The 18,107-nt window shown below is 44.1% G+C and overlaps 2 protein-coding genes across 2 annotated transcripts; one reads left to right on the top strand and one right to left on the bottom strand.

The window, feature by feature from the left end:
• Positions 1–1,016: 1,016 nt before the first annotated feature.
• Positions 1,017–5,480, bottom strand: snrpb (small nuclear ribonucleoprotein polypeptides B and B1). Its single transcript, XM_070902626.1, has 7 exons — positions 5,380–5,480; positions 3,231–3,382; positions 2,725–2,836; positions 2,048–2,200; positions 1,834–1,963; positions 1,273–1,398; positions 1,017–1,156 (listed from the first exon to the last, which is right to left on the bottom strand). Exons 1-7 carry the CDS (start codon positions 5,380–5,382, stop codon positions 1,116–1,118), a joined length of 717 nt encoding a protein of 238 aa, XP_070758727.1. The 5' UTR covers positions 5,383–5,480; the 3' UTR covers positions 1,017–1,115.
• Positions 5,481–13,503: 8,023 nt separating this feature from the next.
• LOC139283447 (E3 ubiquitin-protein ligase RNF182) lies at positions 13,504–15,756 on the top strand. The gene is made up of 6 exons (XM_070903455.1): positions 13,504–13,551; positions 14,527–14,680; positions 14,847–14,914; positions 14,981–15,104; positions 15,232–15,455; positions 15,574–15,756. The coding sequence occupies exons 1-6, from the start codon at positions 13,504–13,506 to the stop codon at positions 15,754–15,756; spliced, it is 801 nt and encodes a 266-aa protein (XP_070759556.1).
• Positions 15,757–18,107: the final 2,351 nt, after the last annotated feature.

Genomic DNA, 18,107 nt, shown 5'->3' with positions numbered 1-18,107 from the left:
AGGACCTGTACTCCTCCAGGACCCTGAGGAGAGCAGGGAAGATCGCTGCCGACCCCTCCCACCCCGGACACCATCTGTTCGACCCCCTCCCCTCTGGCAGGAGGCTGCGGTCCATCAGGACCAAAACCTCCCGCCACAAAAACAGTTTCTTCCCCTCTGCAGTCAACCTGACAAACTCTCACTGACCCCCCCCCCAGAACACAAACACAAGCTATACGTTATATTAACGTACATCACCCGTCCCCACTGCGTTACATTAACGCACCCACCCCCTACTGGACACTTTATCTGGACACTTTACTTTATTCTGGTCACTGCACTGTTGTTATTTATCTTATCTTTTATTTTTATTTTATTCTTATTTTAGCTTTTATATTCTACTTATTTGTTATCAAAACAATAGCACCTTCAGACCACGGCAAATTCCTTGTAATGTATGTTACTTGGCAATAAACAGTTTCTGATTCTGATTCTGAAATGACATCACTTCCGTTGTGCGGGGAAAAAAGGCGAGATGTAACAGCATTTTGAGTCGAATTTATCGACAAGTGAAAGGACAGGCGGGAGGGACAGGACGTACCATGATGTTGCTAGCTAACTAGCTGATGAATCTCTGTAGCTAAAAGTTGAAGATTGATTGACGGCTGTATGTCATGACATAGGTTGAAATGGGTTGGTTCAAGCTTCTATATGCACACGTTAATTTGTTCTACAGGAATAAAATGATGATTTTGATATGAGAATACAAAGAAAGAGTTTTTGTAATACAATACGAGCAGGGATGTGATCTAAAAAGGGAACTTTTCATTTCATCTCAACTTGAAAACAAACGTAATGTGAGCCAACCTTCAGCCAGTTTTCAGTTTAAAGATGTAACTAGGGTTCTATGATTTCTGAGAGACACTCAGATGTTTGGTATACAATATTAATGAATTAATCTGAGCTCTGATTGGCTGTTACTCCAAACTTTTATTAAACTGGTTACCATGGAAACTGAACAGACAGCCAAGCTGAAATCAAACCATCCTGAGGAAACTTTATTAAAAAACAAACAGAAGATTTATAAAAAAAAAAAAAAAAATCTATACAAGTGAGTCTGAGGAGGCAGGGCTTCCTCAGGGCCGGGGGGGCGGTCTCATCCCAGGAGGAGGGGGTCCTAAAACAGCAGAGAGGAGAGGTCACATGGTCTGTTTACAGGGAGTGAAGTGATCAATGATATCTGATTGGCTACTCAAACGCCTCAGCAAAGCAGTCTCCATTGCAACAGCTTACCTCTCATGCCGGGAGGAGGTGGCCTCATGCCAGGGGGGGGCATCCCCATCGGAGCTCCTCGACCTGGCGGCATACCCATTGGAGGACCCATGGGGGGCCGCATGCCAGGGGGTGGACCCATCATGCCTGCAGGGGGAGGAGGCCAGGTAACAACCCATCAGCACACAGGAGGAAGGGTCAGGTAACAACCAATCGGTACACAAGAGGGTAAGAATAGGGGCACGTTCAATCTGAAAGCAGTGTGCAGACCCTGTTTTATGTCTATTTTACTCTAAATGGGACTATAACTTAAAAAATGATCGCGCTGTATTGAAGAAGACTTGAAACTAGCAACTGAGACCACAAAATGTTTACTGAGGTAAATCAAGTGAGAAGTCGGTACATTTTCTCAGACTTCTATACAATCGGACCGGTGGCGTCACCCCCTGCTGGCCATTAGAAAGAATGCAGGTTTAAGGCACTTCAGCATTGGCTTCTCTTTTCGGACCTGGTGGTTGGTGCTTAGTAACAACAGGATGTTCAACAGCCAACCAAAAACATTGACAAGACAGTTTTTGTCACCTGGAGGCGGGGCTCCTCTGCCCATTGGGGGTGGGGCTCCCCGTCCAGTTGGATACTGTGTGGGCGCTCCTGCAATGCTCGCTCCTGCTGCTGCCGCAGCAACCGTCCCTCTGCCCTGTGGGGTCATCACCTGGAAACACACAGGAAGCCATCATGACCTGAGCACATGAGCATACACACCTGAGTGAAGAGCAGCTGTTGTTGCCATAGTTACCTGCTGTGAAGGCCCGCCCACCCCTCTGACAGGTCCGGCAAGTCCGGCTGGAGCCTGAGGCATTGGAGCACCTGCAGGGACACCACGACCAGCTGCACGACCCACACCTGGACCTCCAGCCACACCCGCCAACGGGACACGAGCTATACCTGTCTGAATGGGGGGGAATGATGATGAGATGTTAACAATCTTGAAAAAAGATCTGGTTATAAATACATGATTTGCAAATATTATGAGCGAGAGGTTAAATTGAGTTGTATCCCCTCTGTAGATTTAAGGATTTAAAAAATAACTTAAAAAAAATATATATATATATATGTGCATTATTACTACAACATTATTGTCACTACTGTTGGTAGCGGGACTTTCCCAAAAATTTGATAGAAAGCTAGCATCCAATCACAAGGACATGTCACTGTAAGGAATTAGCCAATCAAAGCACAGTAGGGCGGGACTTGATGCAAATCAGGCGAGGGGAAAAAAATTCCACCTGTTTGAATATTATGACTGATGTTGTTGATCGTTGTGTTTTTAAAGAACACTTTGTTGTGTCTGTTCCACCTATTAAGATCTACCTGTGTGCACATTACAGGCGTTTTTAAAATCAGTGTGTCTACAGTCAGTTCTCATGACATCAACACAGGTCTGTCTCCTATTGGCCGCAGGGTTCCACTTACATCTTTAGGGGGCGGGCCCTCCACCGTCATAGAGACCAGGTTCTCCCCTCTCAGCAGAACTAAACCCAGAACCCTCTTCTCCTCTCGCTCTGGCTGCTTTGAGTTCTTCGGCCTGAAGGACGACGACAACAACACACTCATTACCCAGCATGCCTCACTTCTAAACACATTCAGGCGTGAAAATCGATGGAATACAAATATTGATTTATGAATTAAATGGTTGACATCTTCTGGAAACCACGTATTACCGAATAAATTGATGAAGTGTTTCCTTACAGAGTGAGATGATTCTACTTCTTTAAGAATGACATTTATTGAAAAACATTGGATCATCTGAACAGTGAGCTCATTCCATGTTGATGTTTTGAAGACTGAAGATCAAATTAAGTCACAGGAAAGAAACATTAAAGTCTGAGAGAAAAGTGTTTTTCTGGACAAAATGAACTGATACTGAAGATCAGTTAAAGGACCCGGTGGTGACCTCTGACCTGAGGTGTTGAACCTACTTGATCTTCCTGAACTCGTCGCAGTCACACAGGATCAGGTTCATGTGTTTGTCGAAGGCCTTAAAGGTGCCGATGAAGATCCGGCCGTCCTGCAGGATGCACCTCATCCTGAAGTCAATGTGCTGCAGCATCTTACTGCTCTTACCCACCGTCTGAAAAGCAATCACAGACAGACATTACTACGACCTCATCACCACAGACTGCTGGTTGAAGCAGGAACAACATCGGGACCAAAGTTTCTGAATAAACACACACTCGTGTGTTGTTTAAACAGAAGTGCCCTCTTGGAGGCCTCTGTGGCAGATAAAACATGATATACTGCCCCTCCAGTGACCAAAACAAGATACAGCACCAGCTTTTTAGTCTACCACTGTGTGTGCTGAACATGCAATCTACACACTCTTAACTGATTGGGCAGTTGTTCTGACATACTACACGAGGAAGTAGCTCACTTCCTGTTGTACAGTTTGTTTCTGGAGTACAGAGCAGCTGTTTGTGGTCTTTTTTTACCTTTTGGTTCACATTGTTCAAACTGAATACAAAGAGGCTGTCCGAGTTGACATATTGATTGTTGCTGTGCCTTAACAGTGAACAAGTGTTTTGTGAGTATTTGTTTAGCTTGCAGCCTGTTTCGTATTTCTTAAAAGTGACAAATGAAAACAGGGATTATTTAAGGATCAAACTGGTATCAGAAACAAAACTAGCGCTGCTTTGGCATTTTGTATCCTTATTCTTTGCTTCATTTTTAGGCGACACTACTACTACTTTCATTATCATCATTTATTTAAAATACTGATGTTCCATTTCAAAATAAATACATATCAAAGAAACAATACCAGCACTGGTGATCAGTCACAAGATTTCATGTTTTCATCATTAAACAAGTTTTAAATACCTGCTGTGTGATGTGGAAGCTCTTGAAATATTTGCTGTTTTTAGTTGCCGTCAGACTAAAGATTGAGTATAACCGTCTGATTAAAATCAATAATGAAACAATCTTCAGCTCAACTCACTTTAATTGATATATTTAGTCAGCTCCAAATTAAGATAGAGAGGATGCAAAATATCAGATTTGTGGAATCTAAAATGACAAATGTTTTGATCTTTCTCCACATTTGATTTTAACTGAATGTTAAATCTTCATGAACTTTAGTTACTGTGTGTAACTGTTGTAATGTTATAGAGTCTTCCCGCTTTTTTAACATACATTCTGTGTTATTTGTCTGCACATTGGCATAGCCAGGCTTAAAGGGGGGTTGGATGGTCATTGCAGTCTTCTTCTACACCAAATGGTCAGTCGCATGCCGCCTACTTCAGTCAAGAGAAACAGGTCATTATGATAGAGAGCTAGAATATAAAGGTTACTAAAGCAAAAACGACACTGTAGCTACAATTACGGCTAGAGAGGTTGCAGGAAATAGTAATGAGTAAATGAAGTCACAGTCTGTTGTGCTTGTTGTTAACGAGTAGTAAACCTTTAACGCGTCCATGCCGCTCACCAACAGGAAAAGCCAAATGATCACTTGGGCCTCTAAACTGAGAACGTCTGGAGGTCTGCGGGATTTGGCAAGAAAGGTGACGCCATTTCCAAAAGAGTTGATTAGGGGGACGCTTTCTACAGCTGATCAAAAATCACAAACTCTGAGCGTAACCTCAGGAGCAGGTGAGGAGAGCAGCACAAGCTACCATTGTGCTTCGTGACACTGAAAGGCTTTAGACTCAACAACTCCTCGGTTAGCTTGTAGCTTCATTAGCTTAGTTTAAATTGGTGTAGTGTGAGCCTGGACCCGGCAACATTAGTGCACGTTAGTCTCCTCAGTGTGAACACAACAGCGATGAGCTAAGTTAGCCGGTCAGCTAACAGCTAACAAACACTGCGCCATGTCCCGTTAAGTTGCCGACTGTTCGTTACACAGAAACACGCTAACGGACCGAACCACCGACAAATGAAGATCAACTGATTATAAAGCGGATTTCTGGTGTATTTAACGACCCCGTGATTCCGTGCTGAGCTGCAGCTCTTCACCGACGTCCATCAGACGTTCATTCAATCTCCCGCCATTATTAAATTAAAACTAAGCCGGTAAAAAAAAAGTTAGCGACTCCCGCGACGGGCAGCCCGCGGACACCCTGCCCGATAAACACTCACCATGTCTGCGGTTCTGATGGCTCCGATTCCCGCCGGATTCACCGAACAAACCCAAAAAATTTGACTAGCGGAGCTCCCGCCAGGCCCGTCTTTATCAGATATTCACAGGAAGTGACGAAGCAAGAATAGTGTGCCACAGAGGAACTGATACTACCCGAACAACGGACACACAAAGGGTTCCTACCCGAACAACGGACACACGACGGGTTCCTACCCGAACAAAGGAAACAGTTAAAGGCCCGGTGTCCTTCACATTGTGAAATGCACGAGGGCTCTCTCGCACTCACACTTTCCGTGAATGTCTGCAGACTTCTTGTTAAACGCAGCTCACTGGTGATTCAGAGATGTCCTATAGCATTATGCTGACATCCAAATATACTTTCATCAGGGATTAATACAGGATGATCTTATCAGATCTGATACAACAATACTACTGACAGAGAGCGAACAACAAACAGCACGAGACTCAGACATGCTTCTGCTCAAGGTTTCCAGGAAGTAGTCAGCTGATAAACTTTACAAATGTCAGTTCATGATTTATTTAGCCAGACTGTAACCACAACAGGTAGAACGTGTGTGTGTGTGTGTGTGTGTGTGTAGCAACTTTGTCACTGTGGTCATAAAATAGAGGACTGGAGAATAATCTCACAAGTCGAGGGAAAACTTCACATACAAGAATTGTATTTTGATCTGGTTTTATCCGATGAGGGGCCACTAGATCACATGTAAGGTATTTCTGAACGTGGGTTTACTTTAAACTGATGGTGAATCATCTGGTTCCAGTCCTCCAAATAATCACTAAGCTATCAAAAGATGTAATGTGTTCATTTAACTTTATGTTTTTTTCACCCTTTACTGGATCTGATATTACCACCGGTGGAGGGGAGGCAATGCACAAGGCTCTGGGGCAGAGGGACTTCATCAAGCCTCTGAACATTATTGCCAGTTGACTCCAGATATTACAGAGTAGCCTGATGAGGTGCCAAGTACCTGGATCACCTGTAGAACCTGTAGAGTACCTGAAGGGGTATACAGAAAGACAGGAGAGGAGAGAAAGAAGACACCTTTACTGGTCGGGAAGTTAGTGGAGAAACACGAGTACCCTTTTTAATTGTTTTGGTTTGAATATTTTAATTTTAATTTCTGTTTCCTTATTTCAAATGATTCATTAAACATGAGTTGCTATTCTGTCTCGTGTTCTTTGAGAATTCCGTGAATATTGAGAATATTTGCATGTTTATACAAGCAGCACTGAGCTTGAACATTAAACTAACAAACATTACAACGAAGTTGACAGACTCTGTGTCACCTGATGTCTCTGATATGAAACTGAACAGCATGTGTAGGCTACATGACCTGATCAGCTTATTGATCCTCTCTGCTGTTCATCATCAGTCGGAGATTTCCTGTCATCCCGCTGCGGGCCGGTTGCTATGGTGACCCGGGCTCCCGCCGCCGGCCGTGCGCCGCAGTGAACAGCAGAGAGACGGAGGAGAGACGGTGAGTCACCGATACCGAGACCAGCCCCGGTCAGGGACCGGCAACCGACAGACCAGAGACGGATCGGAGACAGACCACTGATTAGCCTGTTAGCTTCCCCGGGCTGTCAGTCAGAGCGGAGGCGCGCGACGACGACGGACTGTCAATAATGACGGTCAACTACCGCAGTGTTGCTTCAACCTGAGGGACTACAGCAACCACAGCAACAACATACAGGAACCAGACTGTTGCTGCAGTGTCTGACGGAGACCACAGACCTCCAGCACCTACACCAGAGGCAACCACGGCATGTAAACCAGCAACAACTCGGCTACATGTAGGACAACTGCACATCCAGCAACTAGCCAACAGACTGTTGATGTTTGAGGACCACCATGTTGCTTCAACACGACAGAGGCTACAGCGGCTACAGCAACCAGACCGACAGCAACTACAGGTACAACAGCTACATATCAAGCAACCAGGCCGACTGCAGTGTGGGAGAATACAGCGACTACAGCGAGCAGACTGTTGATGTTCAATAACCACGTGTTGTTTCAACCTTGAAGCTCCAAGGGGGGCCACAGCAACAACAGCAACTAATTACATGAACAGTAACCAGACTGTTGCTGTTTAATTGTCACCACGTTGCTTCAGTCTGAGACGACAGCAACTCAACCTGCAACTACAGAGACCATCATCTCAACCTCCACCATCCAGCAGGTGAGACGTCTCTCCTCCCTCTACAACATATACTCTGTATACACAGTATAGTACAGTACAGTACACAGAACAGTACACCATATGCAATACAGTACAGGATACAGTATAGTGTACAGTACATAGTACACAATACAGTATAGTACACAGTACACTACAGTACACAATACAGTACACAGAACAGTACACCATATGCAATACAGTACAGTATACAGTATAGTGTACAGTATTCAGTACGCAATACAGTATAGTACATAGTACACTACAGTACAGTACACAGAACCATCCACAGTACACAAAACAGTACATAGTACAGTACACAGTACAGTTCAGACCTCTCTCCTCAGACCCCTCAGACCTCTCTCCTCAGACCCCTCAGACCTCTCAGACTTCTCTCCTCAGACCTCTCTCCTCAGACCCCTCAGACCTCTCACCTCAGACCCCTCAGACCTCTCTCCTCAGACCACTTTCCTCAGACCCCTCTCATACAGGTATTATCGCACCCCTTGGTCAGAGGATGTATTCTATTTAGAAATATATGAAGATTACATTTACTGTAATATATTTCAAATATTAAAATACATCAATGTTAGTTATTAAAATAATTATTGATACCCATGTATTCATATCATTATTATATTAATATGTATGAGTGAACTCAATCATTCCAAACTATAGGGGATAAGTATGAGCTCAAACATCCATGACACTGATTATCGTCACAACTACACATGTAAGTACAAGTACAATTTCCCCCCGGGGATCAATAAAGTATTTCTGATTCTGATTCTGATTCTGAAGTAACTTCAGTCTAATTCTACTTTCTTGTCATCAAATATTACAATAACGCTGATGATGTATCCATATCCGTATTCAGAGTAAACACTTGCACTTGAACATGCATGAACGGATTCGACTGCTAGCCCATTGGCTATGAGCTACCACAGGCAGTATGCAGTAAACTGCTAGCTAATATTAGCTTACTTGCTAACCTCTATGGGAAAGTATTGTTGTAAACTAATAGGCGTTCACTGACATATGATCACATCTGACTTATCTGATTGGCTCAGGCACAGGGAAAGCTGTTGCCATAGCAATATCAGCATCCCCAGTGTCCCCTCCCCCGGTTACATAACAGCTGCAGTCTATAAATACACCCAGCAGATTGTATGTGTGTGTGATACAGGACTTTATTTTAGTTAGATACAGGACTTTATTTTAGATAGATGCAGGGTTTTATTTTAGATAGATACAGGACTTTATTTTAGATAAATGCAGGACTTAATTTTAAATAGATACTGGACTTTATTTTAGATAGATACAGGACTTTGTTTATTTTAGATAGATGCAGGACTTTATTTTAGATAGATACAGGACTTTATTGTAGATAGGTACAGGACTTTATTTTTATTTTAGATAGGTACAGGACTTTATATTAGATAGATACAGGACTTTGTTTTTATTTCAGATAGATGCAGGACTTTATTTTAGATAGATACAGGACTTTATTTTAGATAGATACAGGACTTTATTTTTATTTTAGATAGATGCAGGACTTAATTTTAGACAGGTACAGGACTTTATTTTATTTTAGATAGATGCAGGACTTTATTTTAGATAGATGCAAGGCTTTATTATAGATAGATACAGGACTTTATCTTAGATAGATGCAGGACTTTATTTTAGATAGGTGCAGGACTTTATTTTAAATAGATACAGGACTTTATTTTAGATAGACGCAGGACTTTATTTGAGATAGATGCAGAACTTTATTTTCAGAATCAGAATCAGAAATACTTTATTGATCCCGGGGGGATCAGCAGGGGACCGTATATGTATGTCTATATATATATATATATATATATATATATATATATATATATATATGTATGTATGTATGTATTGCACCGTTGTTTAAGAATAAGTAATAGTGAGGTAGTATATGTAGTGACACTGAGCTGGAGTCCGCCACCCTCAGCCTGTTGCCCCAGCATGCAACAGCATAGAGGATAGCACTGGCCACCACAGACTCATAGAACATCCTCAGCATAGTCCAGCAGATGTTGAAGGACCTCAGCCGCCTCAGAAAATAGAGACGGCTCTGGCCCTTCTTGTAGAGGGCATTAGTGTTCTTTACCCAGTCCAGTTTATATTCAATGTGAACTCCCAGGTACTTGTAATCCTCTGCAATGTCCACACTGACCCCCTGGATGGAAACAGGGGTCATCGGCGTCTTGGTCCTCCTCAGATCCACAGTCAGTTCCTTTGTCTTTGTCACGTTGAGCTGCAGGTGGTTCTGCTCGCACCATGTGACAAAGTTGTCCACAGCAGCCCTGTACTCCTCCTCATCACCCGTTACTGATATATCCAACTATTGCTGAGTCATCAGAAAACTTATGAAGATGGCAGGTCTCTGTGCAGTAGCTGAAGTCCGTGGTGTAGACGGTGAAGAGGGAGGTAGAGAGGACAGTCCCCTGCAGGGCCCCGGTGTTGCTGACCACTCTGTCTGACACACAGTGTTGTAAGCGCACATTCTGTTTATCCTAGAGTGTGATTATGGTGATTTTGGAACCTTTTTTAAAAGGTTATGGGTTTTAGTTGTTATTGAATAGAGTTTGGGGAGAGCTCGCTCGAGGCACGACTCACTCTACCGAAATGATCACGTGACTCCCTAATCTGGACTTTATTGACAACTTCAACCTTTTCTGGAATTGTAGCCAACTCTACAGGCAAGAATGGCTTCATCCAAACCTGCTTGGAGCAAAGCTGCTCTCTTTAAACATTGACTATGCATTGGTTAACCTGCAAAATGCCTCAGTGTTTTGTCCTAAAATCTAAACTGCTTGTTTATCACTGAGTCATGGCTTATCCACGACCCCCTCCCCTCTCCCCACTATTTCAGGCTACTTTTATAAACCCAGGTTACGTGCACAAGGCTTTGGGGTTGCTGTAATTCACAAAAATCCCTCCGTAAGCCATGACCCGTGATTTTACAAATTTACCTGAATCCTTTGGTCTTCAACAATCTATAAATGGCCATACCCTAGACTTAGTTCTCCCCTCAGGTCTTGCTATCTCCAACCCCTGATAGATTTTCACCTATCTGATAACAGGGCAATTTCTTCCCATATATTCGATTCAGGATTTAAATTTGACAAACAAATCAATCAGGTAGTAAAATTAAGCTCCTTGCATCTCCACATCATCCCCAAACTCAGAACAATTCTGTGTACTTCTGACCTGGAGAAAGTCATTCATGCCTTCATATCCTCCCACCTCCATTATTGCAACTGGTTATATTTTGGTATCACTCAGTCTTGTTTATCCATAGACCTGCTCTATATGTAAAGTGTCATGAAATAACATTTGTTGTGATTTGGCGCTATATAAATAAAATTGAATTGAAAATTGATTTGAATTGAAAGATAAAATCATCAAGAGCAACCCTGTCACCATTGCTATGGCATCAACAGAACATACAGGGGCCAGAACCACTGATAACAAGTTGGCAGTTGTACCCGCAAAGGTGAAAGTAAAAAAGGGTAGCAGTGTCATAGAAATGTACGTGTTTCGGAAGTACTGCAACTTTCTGCACAGAACTTTCTGCAAGTCTGCAGCCTGGATGGTAACAACTTCACAGAACTTCCACAGGTCCTCACACAGAACGCTATTCCTGTCAGTCAAGAGAACATCCAATGGAGATGGACATTAAATAATGGCCTTACCTGAAGGATGTCCACCTCAGCTCCTTTGGAGCAGGGGTTTCTCTGTTGATTGGTGCGAATGTCCCAAAAGCAATTGAGCCACTGAAAGTGAACAGTCCAGGGTGGATTATAATTCAGAAAGATTACATACATTTCATGAATGATGTCTCAGTGAAAGGACATGTAGAAATAGTGCCAGAAGAACAGCTCCACCGAAATGATGAAAGATTATGGTATATTCCTCACTACGGTGTCTACCGCAAAAGTAAAAGGACAATCTGTGTGGTCTTCGACTGTACCTCTTTGTTCCAAGATACTTCTCTGAACTCCTGATCTTACAAACACCTTGATGGGTGTACTCTTAAGATTTCAACAGGAGCCAGTAGCGGTGATGGGGGACATTGAAGGAATGTTCCATCAAGTAAGGATTCCTGAAAAGGATGTGGACTTCCTGAGATTCCTGTGGTGGCCCAATGTTGACATCAGTCAACAGCTGGCAGAGTTCCAAATGAAGGTGCATCTTTTGCAAAAGAGGTGAAAGACCTGGACCTCGACAAAGACAACCTGCCCATAGAGAGAGTCCTTGGCATATGATGAGACATAAAGTCGGACACATTCTTTGTGATCCTCCTGGGTTTCTAGCACCACTCATGCTGACAGGGAAAGTAATACTGTGCAAGCTGAACTGTGGATGGGATGAAGAAGTTCCAACTGCTTTTACAGAGAATTGGAAGGACAGGGTGAAGGATCTTGACCTGATTTCCAACATTAAGGTCAAGAGATGCTGTAAGCCACCAAATTTGGAAGTGTCTAGCGCACAGCTGTACCACTTCTGTAATGCTAGTCAGCAAACTGACCAGCAGCAGCGGAATACCTCACATTGCGTTTGTGACGGGAAAAGCAAGAGTTGCACCTTTTTAAAGTAATGACAATACCAAGGCTGGAGGTTGCAGCTGCTGTGCTTGCTGCTCGGCTCAACAAAATTCTGAAGAAAGAGCTAGAGTTACTCCGAGTTACTGGCAATAGGCAACTTTTCAACCCCTCTCGTTTCAAAGTGGTAATATTGTTGGCATATATATTTCCAGTAGTATACGTATGTGTATATACAGTATTTATGCTTACAGAGAAAACACAGATAAAATAGTCATATCTGACATCCAATCTGTCTGTCTGTCTCTCTGACCTTTCGGTCAGTCTGATCTTTCTGTCTGTCTGTCTCTCTGACCTTTCTGTCTGTCTCTCTGACCTTTCTGTATGTCTGTCTGTCTCTCTGATCCTTCTGTATGTCTGTCTGTCTCTCTGACCTTTCTGTATGTCTGTCTGTCTGTCTCTCTGACATTTCTGTCTGTCTCTCTGATCTTTCTATCCGTCTGCCTGTCTCTCTGACCTTTCTGTCTGTCTGGCCCTGACATTTCTGTCTGTCTATCTCTCTGACCTTTCTGTCTGTCTGTCTATCTCTCTGACCTTTCTGTCTGTCTGTCTGTCTCTCTGATCTTTCTATCCATCTGCCTGTCTCTCTGACCTTTATGTCTGTCTATCTCTCTGACCTTTCTGTCTGTCTGTCTCTTTGACCTTTCTGTCTGTCTCTCTGACCTTTCTGTATGTCTGTCTGTCTCTCTGATCCTTCTGTATGTCTGTCTGTCTCTCTGATCCTTCTGTATGTATGTCTGTCTGTCTCTCTGACCTTTCTGTCTGTCTGTCTCTCTGACCTTTCTGTCCGTCTGTCTGTCTCTCTGACCTTTCTGTCTGTCTGACCTTTCTGTCTGTCTGTCTGTCTCTCTGACCTTTCTGTCTGTTTGGCTGTCTGCCTGTCTCTCTCTCTCTCTCTGACCTTTCTGTCTGTCTGTCTGTCTGTCTCTCTGACATTTCTGTCTGTGTCTCTGGCATTTCTGTCTGTCTCTCTCCCTCTGACCTGTCTGTCTGTCTATAGATTTGGTCTCGTGGTTGGACAGATGGATGTTGTCTCGGACTGTCAGACTGATCAGGTGATCTGGAGTCAGGTATGTACCTGCTGCCTCGTGTAGAGGAAAACTGACCAATCAGACAACACATAGTAGTTTCACTCTGTAGTACTGTTTATTTTACTAATAAGACCAGTTTTACTCTGTAGTACTGTGTATTCTTTGTTTGTCTTCCAGTCAGGTGACAGCCTCAGGTTGAGTTAAGCTCCGCCCACCGCTGCCTCTCCCTCCTGGTTCAAGTGAAGACGATAGCCAATAGGATGAGCCAGCTGAAGGAGGCGAAGCCTGGCCGGGAGATGGAAGGCAAGGTGAGATTTCCTATCAAGCCTCACTGCAGTGACACGTCTGACATCATCACATCAGACGTAGCTCATTTATTGGCCGCTGCCGTTCATTGCAGCAACGTGTCAACACTGCCGCTATATTGGTTTGCCGAAGCCGCGCCTCCTAATGCATGTAAGTCCATCAAGGCAGGAGGTCTATCCATAATTAAATGAATGAATTTTCAACCGATTTTCAAGCTGTTTGGTTTGTTACAAATGATATGATGATACAGGATACTTGGTTAAATTAAAAATGCATGTTTTCATACCAAAAGAAGATAAAAGATCGAGTGAAGTCATTACATTCAAAGTGAAATATTAAGATTTTCGAACTTCATATTTACATATTAAGTCACATTATTTACAGAAATTACATATAGAGTGTATCAGTTGTGCAGAGTTGAAGTGTAACAGGTAACTTACTTTTGTAGCGACAATTCAGGCACATAACTGCATGTCACAATAGCGCCATGAAACAGTCGTCAACAAACACTTTAAAGTAAATCATTTAACACAATAACACACAGACCTGATTGATAAATATAATTTTCAGGACCTTACTGATATTTTACTGATATTCTTATTTTTATTTATAAAAATTTTCATCTTTTTTTCTTTACCTGACGCAAGTTAGCTTAACTTTCCTTAAAAAGGGTTACTTATTGTGACTTATCAAATTAAACACGTCTGTAACAGTAAAATATTGTAAAATAACTTTGCACATGTAAAATATTATTCCCTGTTGCTTGGCTTTGGCATTTCTTTCCTTAGAACATCTAAAAGCAGCACAAATGTCTGGCATTTTGTACTATGTGAACTGGCCAGAGCCTGCTGCAAGAGTCGCACCTCACAAGCCAGATGCAGACCTGAACAGATTCATCAAGAACCTGGTGACATCTGTTATTAACCCTTTGTGGTGGTGTGTTCAGGATTATTAACCCTTTGTTGTGGTGTGTTCAGGTGCAGACCTGGGCTCAGTCTCTGGTTTACACTCTGGAGGAACTGGAGTGTAAAATCTGCTACAACCGCTACGACACTCGCAGCCGGAAACCCAAACTTTTGGGCTGCCTGCACCGAGTCTGTGCCAAGTGTCTGAAGAAGATGGTCGATATGGGTGAGTTTACCAGAGCTGTAGACTTGGACTTGAGTCAGACTTAGGTCATAAAAAGACTTGAGAGTATAATAAAAGACTCCAAACTAAATAGTTTGTATCTGGTAAAATCCTGATGATTCTGACATCATCCAGTGTGTCATGTGACTCTCTTCTGATTGGTTTTCAGGAGAGTCTTCACCCTCCGTCATCAGCTGTCCGTTCTGTCGCCATGAGACCCATGTCCCTGACGAGGAGGTGAGACTTTATTTTATTAACAAGGAGGTAAGACTGAAGTCAAACTGTCTCCTTCTTCTTCTTCAGGTGTGGTTAATGGAGGATGACCGACACATCCTGGCTGTTCTGTCGTGTCAGGATCGAGCCCGAAGAGGAGGTGGTGGAGGAGGTGGGGGGGGTGAGGTGGTGCTGAGTCCCAACAGTCTGACCGGTAAAATAACACGAGTTTCTTTTCTAAATGTTCATGTTTTCATTTCTCAGTTCCAGACTGAAACATAAACTCCTCTCTGTCTGCCTGCCTGCCTGTCTGTCTGTCTCTCTGCTTGTCTGTCTGTCAGGAGGAGGCGTGGACTCGTCTCACCGCTCCTCTGACTGTCTGGTCATCACCATCATGGAGCTCCCTGAAGAGTCTCCCTCATCTGACTCACTGAGCATGCTCAATGTGGTGGGTCTGTACCGCCCCCCAAGCCTGGACTCGCTGCCCTGCAACCTGCCGGCTCAGAAGTGTCGCGCCTGGACATCCCGCAGCTTCCCCCGCTGCCTGCTAGGGGCACTCTGCCTGGTCAGTACATTAAAAACCAGTCAAACCAGTGACAACATGTAGAGACAGACCTTAAGGACAAGAGATGGACGAGCTGACAGATGTGTGTCTCACGTGGTGTTGTTGTATGTTTGGACAGGTGTACTTCAGCTCTCTGCCCCTGGGGATTTACCTGCTGATGATTGGTCAGCTGTGGCTGGGCGTGGTTCTGGTCAGTCTGGTTCCCTCCACGCTGCTGCTGCTTGTTCTCTACGGCTTCTGTCAGTGTCTGTGCCACGAGCTGATGGAGGCGCTCGCCGCGCGCTCACACCCGCTGCCATGATGACGACACGCTGCCATTGTGACAACACGCTGCCATGCTGATGACATGCTGCCATGACAACGCGACAACATGCTGCCATGATGACGACATGCTGCCATGATGACGACATGCTGCCATGGTGACAACACGCTGCCATGACAACGCAACAACATGCTGCCATGGTGACGGCACGCTGCCATAACAACGCGACAACATGCTGCCATGGTGATGACACGCTGCCATGACAACGCGACAACATGCTGCCATGGTGACGACACGCTGCCATGACAACACGACAACGTGTTGCCATGGTGATGACATGCTGCCATGGTGACGACACGCTGCCGTGACAACGTGACAACATGCTGCCATGATGACGACACGCTGCCATGACAACACGACAACATGCTGCCATGGTGACGACACGCTGCCATGGTGACGACATTCTGCCATAATAACGCGACAACTTGCTGCCATGGTGATGACACGCTGCCATTACAACGCGACAACATGCTGCCATGGTGACGATACGCTGCCATGACAACACGACAACGTGTTGCCATGGTGATGACATGCTGCCATGGTGACGACACGCTGCCATGACAACGCGACAACATGCTGCCATGATGACGACACGCTGCCATGACAACATGCTGCCATGGTGACGACACGCTGCCATGACAACGCGACAACATGCTGCCATGGTGACGACATGCTGCCATGGTGACGACACGCTGCCATGACAACGCGACAACATGCTGCCATGGTGACGACACGCTGCCATGATGACGACATGCTGCCATGGTGAGGAGACATTGCCATGACAACAGTAACAACGACACGCTGCTATGACGATAAAAATATGTCACCTCTGCCATGACGACAAGAACTCATCAACACCAAAAATAGGGATGGGATCGAATTCCGGGACTAAGCGGGCTCAGGGCCCGCTAAAGACTGTGGTATCGATGAGCTCTGAAATGGTCAGTTGTCATCTCCCCTGGCCTTGCCACCTTGGGTACGTTATGTATGCTAGCAGCGTACTGCCCACACAGAGTTCACTAAATTATACAAACGTGGGTTAATGATTAAAAGTTACCATTAGCCAGCTTATTAATTAGTTATAAATATGAGTGAGTGCGATCATAACAAAAGAACCAATAAGAGTACTGTACAGTATGATGGGGTATTAGGGCCAGGCATAAAAGAAAATTTTCAAGATTAAAGCTGAAAGAATGAATCAAACTGCTAGCGTTAGCGTGAACATAATAGAACAGAGTCATGTGCTTATCGGTTGATTGGATCACATGTGCATGTTTTAGTGTTTCCTGACAGCCTGCTGTTATTCTGACTTGTGAAAACAGAGTGATGTCTCCTCTGCTTCCCCCTCTTACAGCCTCCTTTGCTCTGTTTGGGACCATCTGACTCAGGATGCTTTCCTTTGAGAAGCTCAGGGAAGCGGCTGAGAGCTGCACTTTATCGGAGGTGCAGAAGTTAACATTAGTGTGGACAATAAGCCACACAGAGGTGACATTTATGATCACAAGTGTTCAGTTAGTCTCAGATAAAGAGCAGCAGTGTCTCATCGGGGTCAGGTGTCTGTCAGACGGTCTGGTGGGGGACTACCATATCAGCAGACTGTAGAACAGGTAGACTCTGGCTGCCTTTAATTTCTTTCTGATCTTTCTGCCATAACCATAATTTTGACTTTAATCTCAAAATGCAAAATAAAAAAATAATCTTGGACCTGGCCCTAATACTCTTTCATACATTATAGCACCAGATCAATAAGCAGTATCTATAAGAGTAGTAGTATTGTAAAAATCTTAACGATATCCATTCCTAACCAGAAATAACATACAACAGTCAGTACAGCAACACAGCTGTCGTGACAACACAACAAGAACCTCCACAACAAAACAACAGTTAAACCAACTACAGTCAGAGCAGCAACACCACAACACCGCGACCACAAACAGCAGGAACAACTAAACTGTCATCACTTCAACAACACTCACCTGTAGACTGAGCCATCAGACACTGACACACCTGTCCACTGAGACCCCGCCCTCCTCTGAATACCAGCATTACCCCCCTCTCTCTGTGAAGCTACGTCAGACTAGGACCAGGTGGTCTGTCTGTCTCCACTCGCCTCTGCTGGATGAACTGGGAACAAACTGTTTATGTCATATTCAGAAACAACAGGAGGATCCCGACTGTCTGCTGATGTCACAGGACACCTGTCAGCCAAACAGAGAAGCTGTTGTAGACTGAACTGCGGCACTGTGCAGACTGACACAGACTTTAAATAACTAATTAACCATGTTGGAAACAAAACATGTAACGGTGTTTAATGTGTGTGAAACTTCTTT

The sequence above is a fragment of the Enoplosus armatus genome, chromosome 3 (genome assembly GCF_043641665.1).
Source record: "Enoplosus armatus isolate fEnoArm2 chromosome 3, fEnoArm2.hap1, whole genome shotgun sequence".
Taxonomy (NCBI): domain Eukaryota; kingdom Metazoa; phylum Chordata; class Actinopteri; order Centrarchiformes; family Enoplosidae; genus Enoplosus; species Enoplosus armatus.
The sequence above is the reverse complement of the archived record's forward strand: the minus strand, read 5'-3'. Positions and strand labels throughout refer to the sequence as shown.

What these genes read in the sequence shown, in the direction of transcription:
- snrpb (XM_070902626.1), bottom strand. An exon ending in TGGGCGGGCCTTCACAGCAG is followed by an intron (nt 1,964 to 2,047) that starts GTAACTATGGCA and finishes GTGTGTTTCCAG; the next exon opens with GTGATGACCCCACAGGGCAG. An exon ending in ACCTCCTCCCGGCATGAGAG is followed by an intron (nt 1,157 to 1,272) that starts GTAAGCTGTTGC and finishes CTGCTGTTTTAG; the next exon opens with GACCCCCTCCTCCTGGGATG.
- LOC139283447 (XM_070903455.1), top strand. Translation starts at nt 13,504, where the DNA reads ATGAGCCAGCTGAAGGAGGCGAAGCCTGGCCGGGAGATGGAAGGCAAG. An exon ending in CCCATGTCCCTGACGAGGAG is followed by an intron (nt 14,915 to 14,980) that starts GTGAGACTTTAT and finishes CTTCTTCTTCAG; the next exon opens with GTGTGGTTAATGGAGGATGA. An exon ending in TGCTAGGGGCACTCTGCCTG is followed by an intron (nt 15,456 to 15,573) that starts GTCAGTACATTA and finishes ATGTTTGGACAG; the next exon opens with GTGTACTTCAGCTCTCTGCC.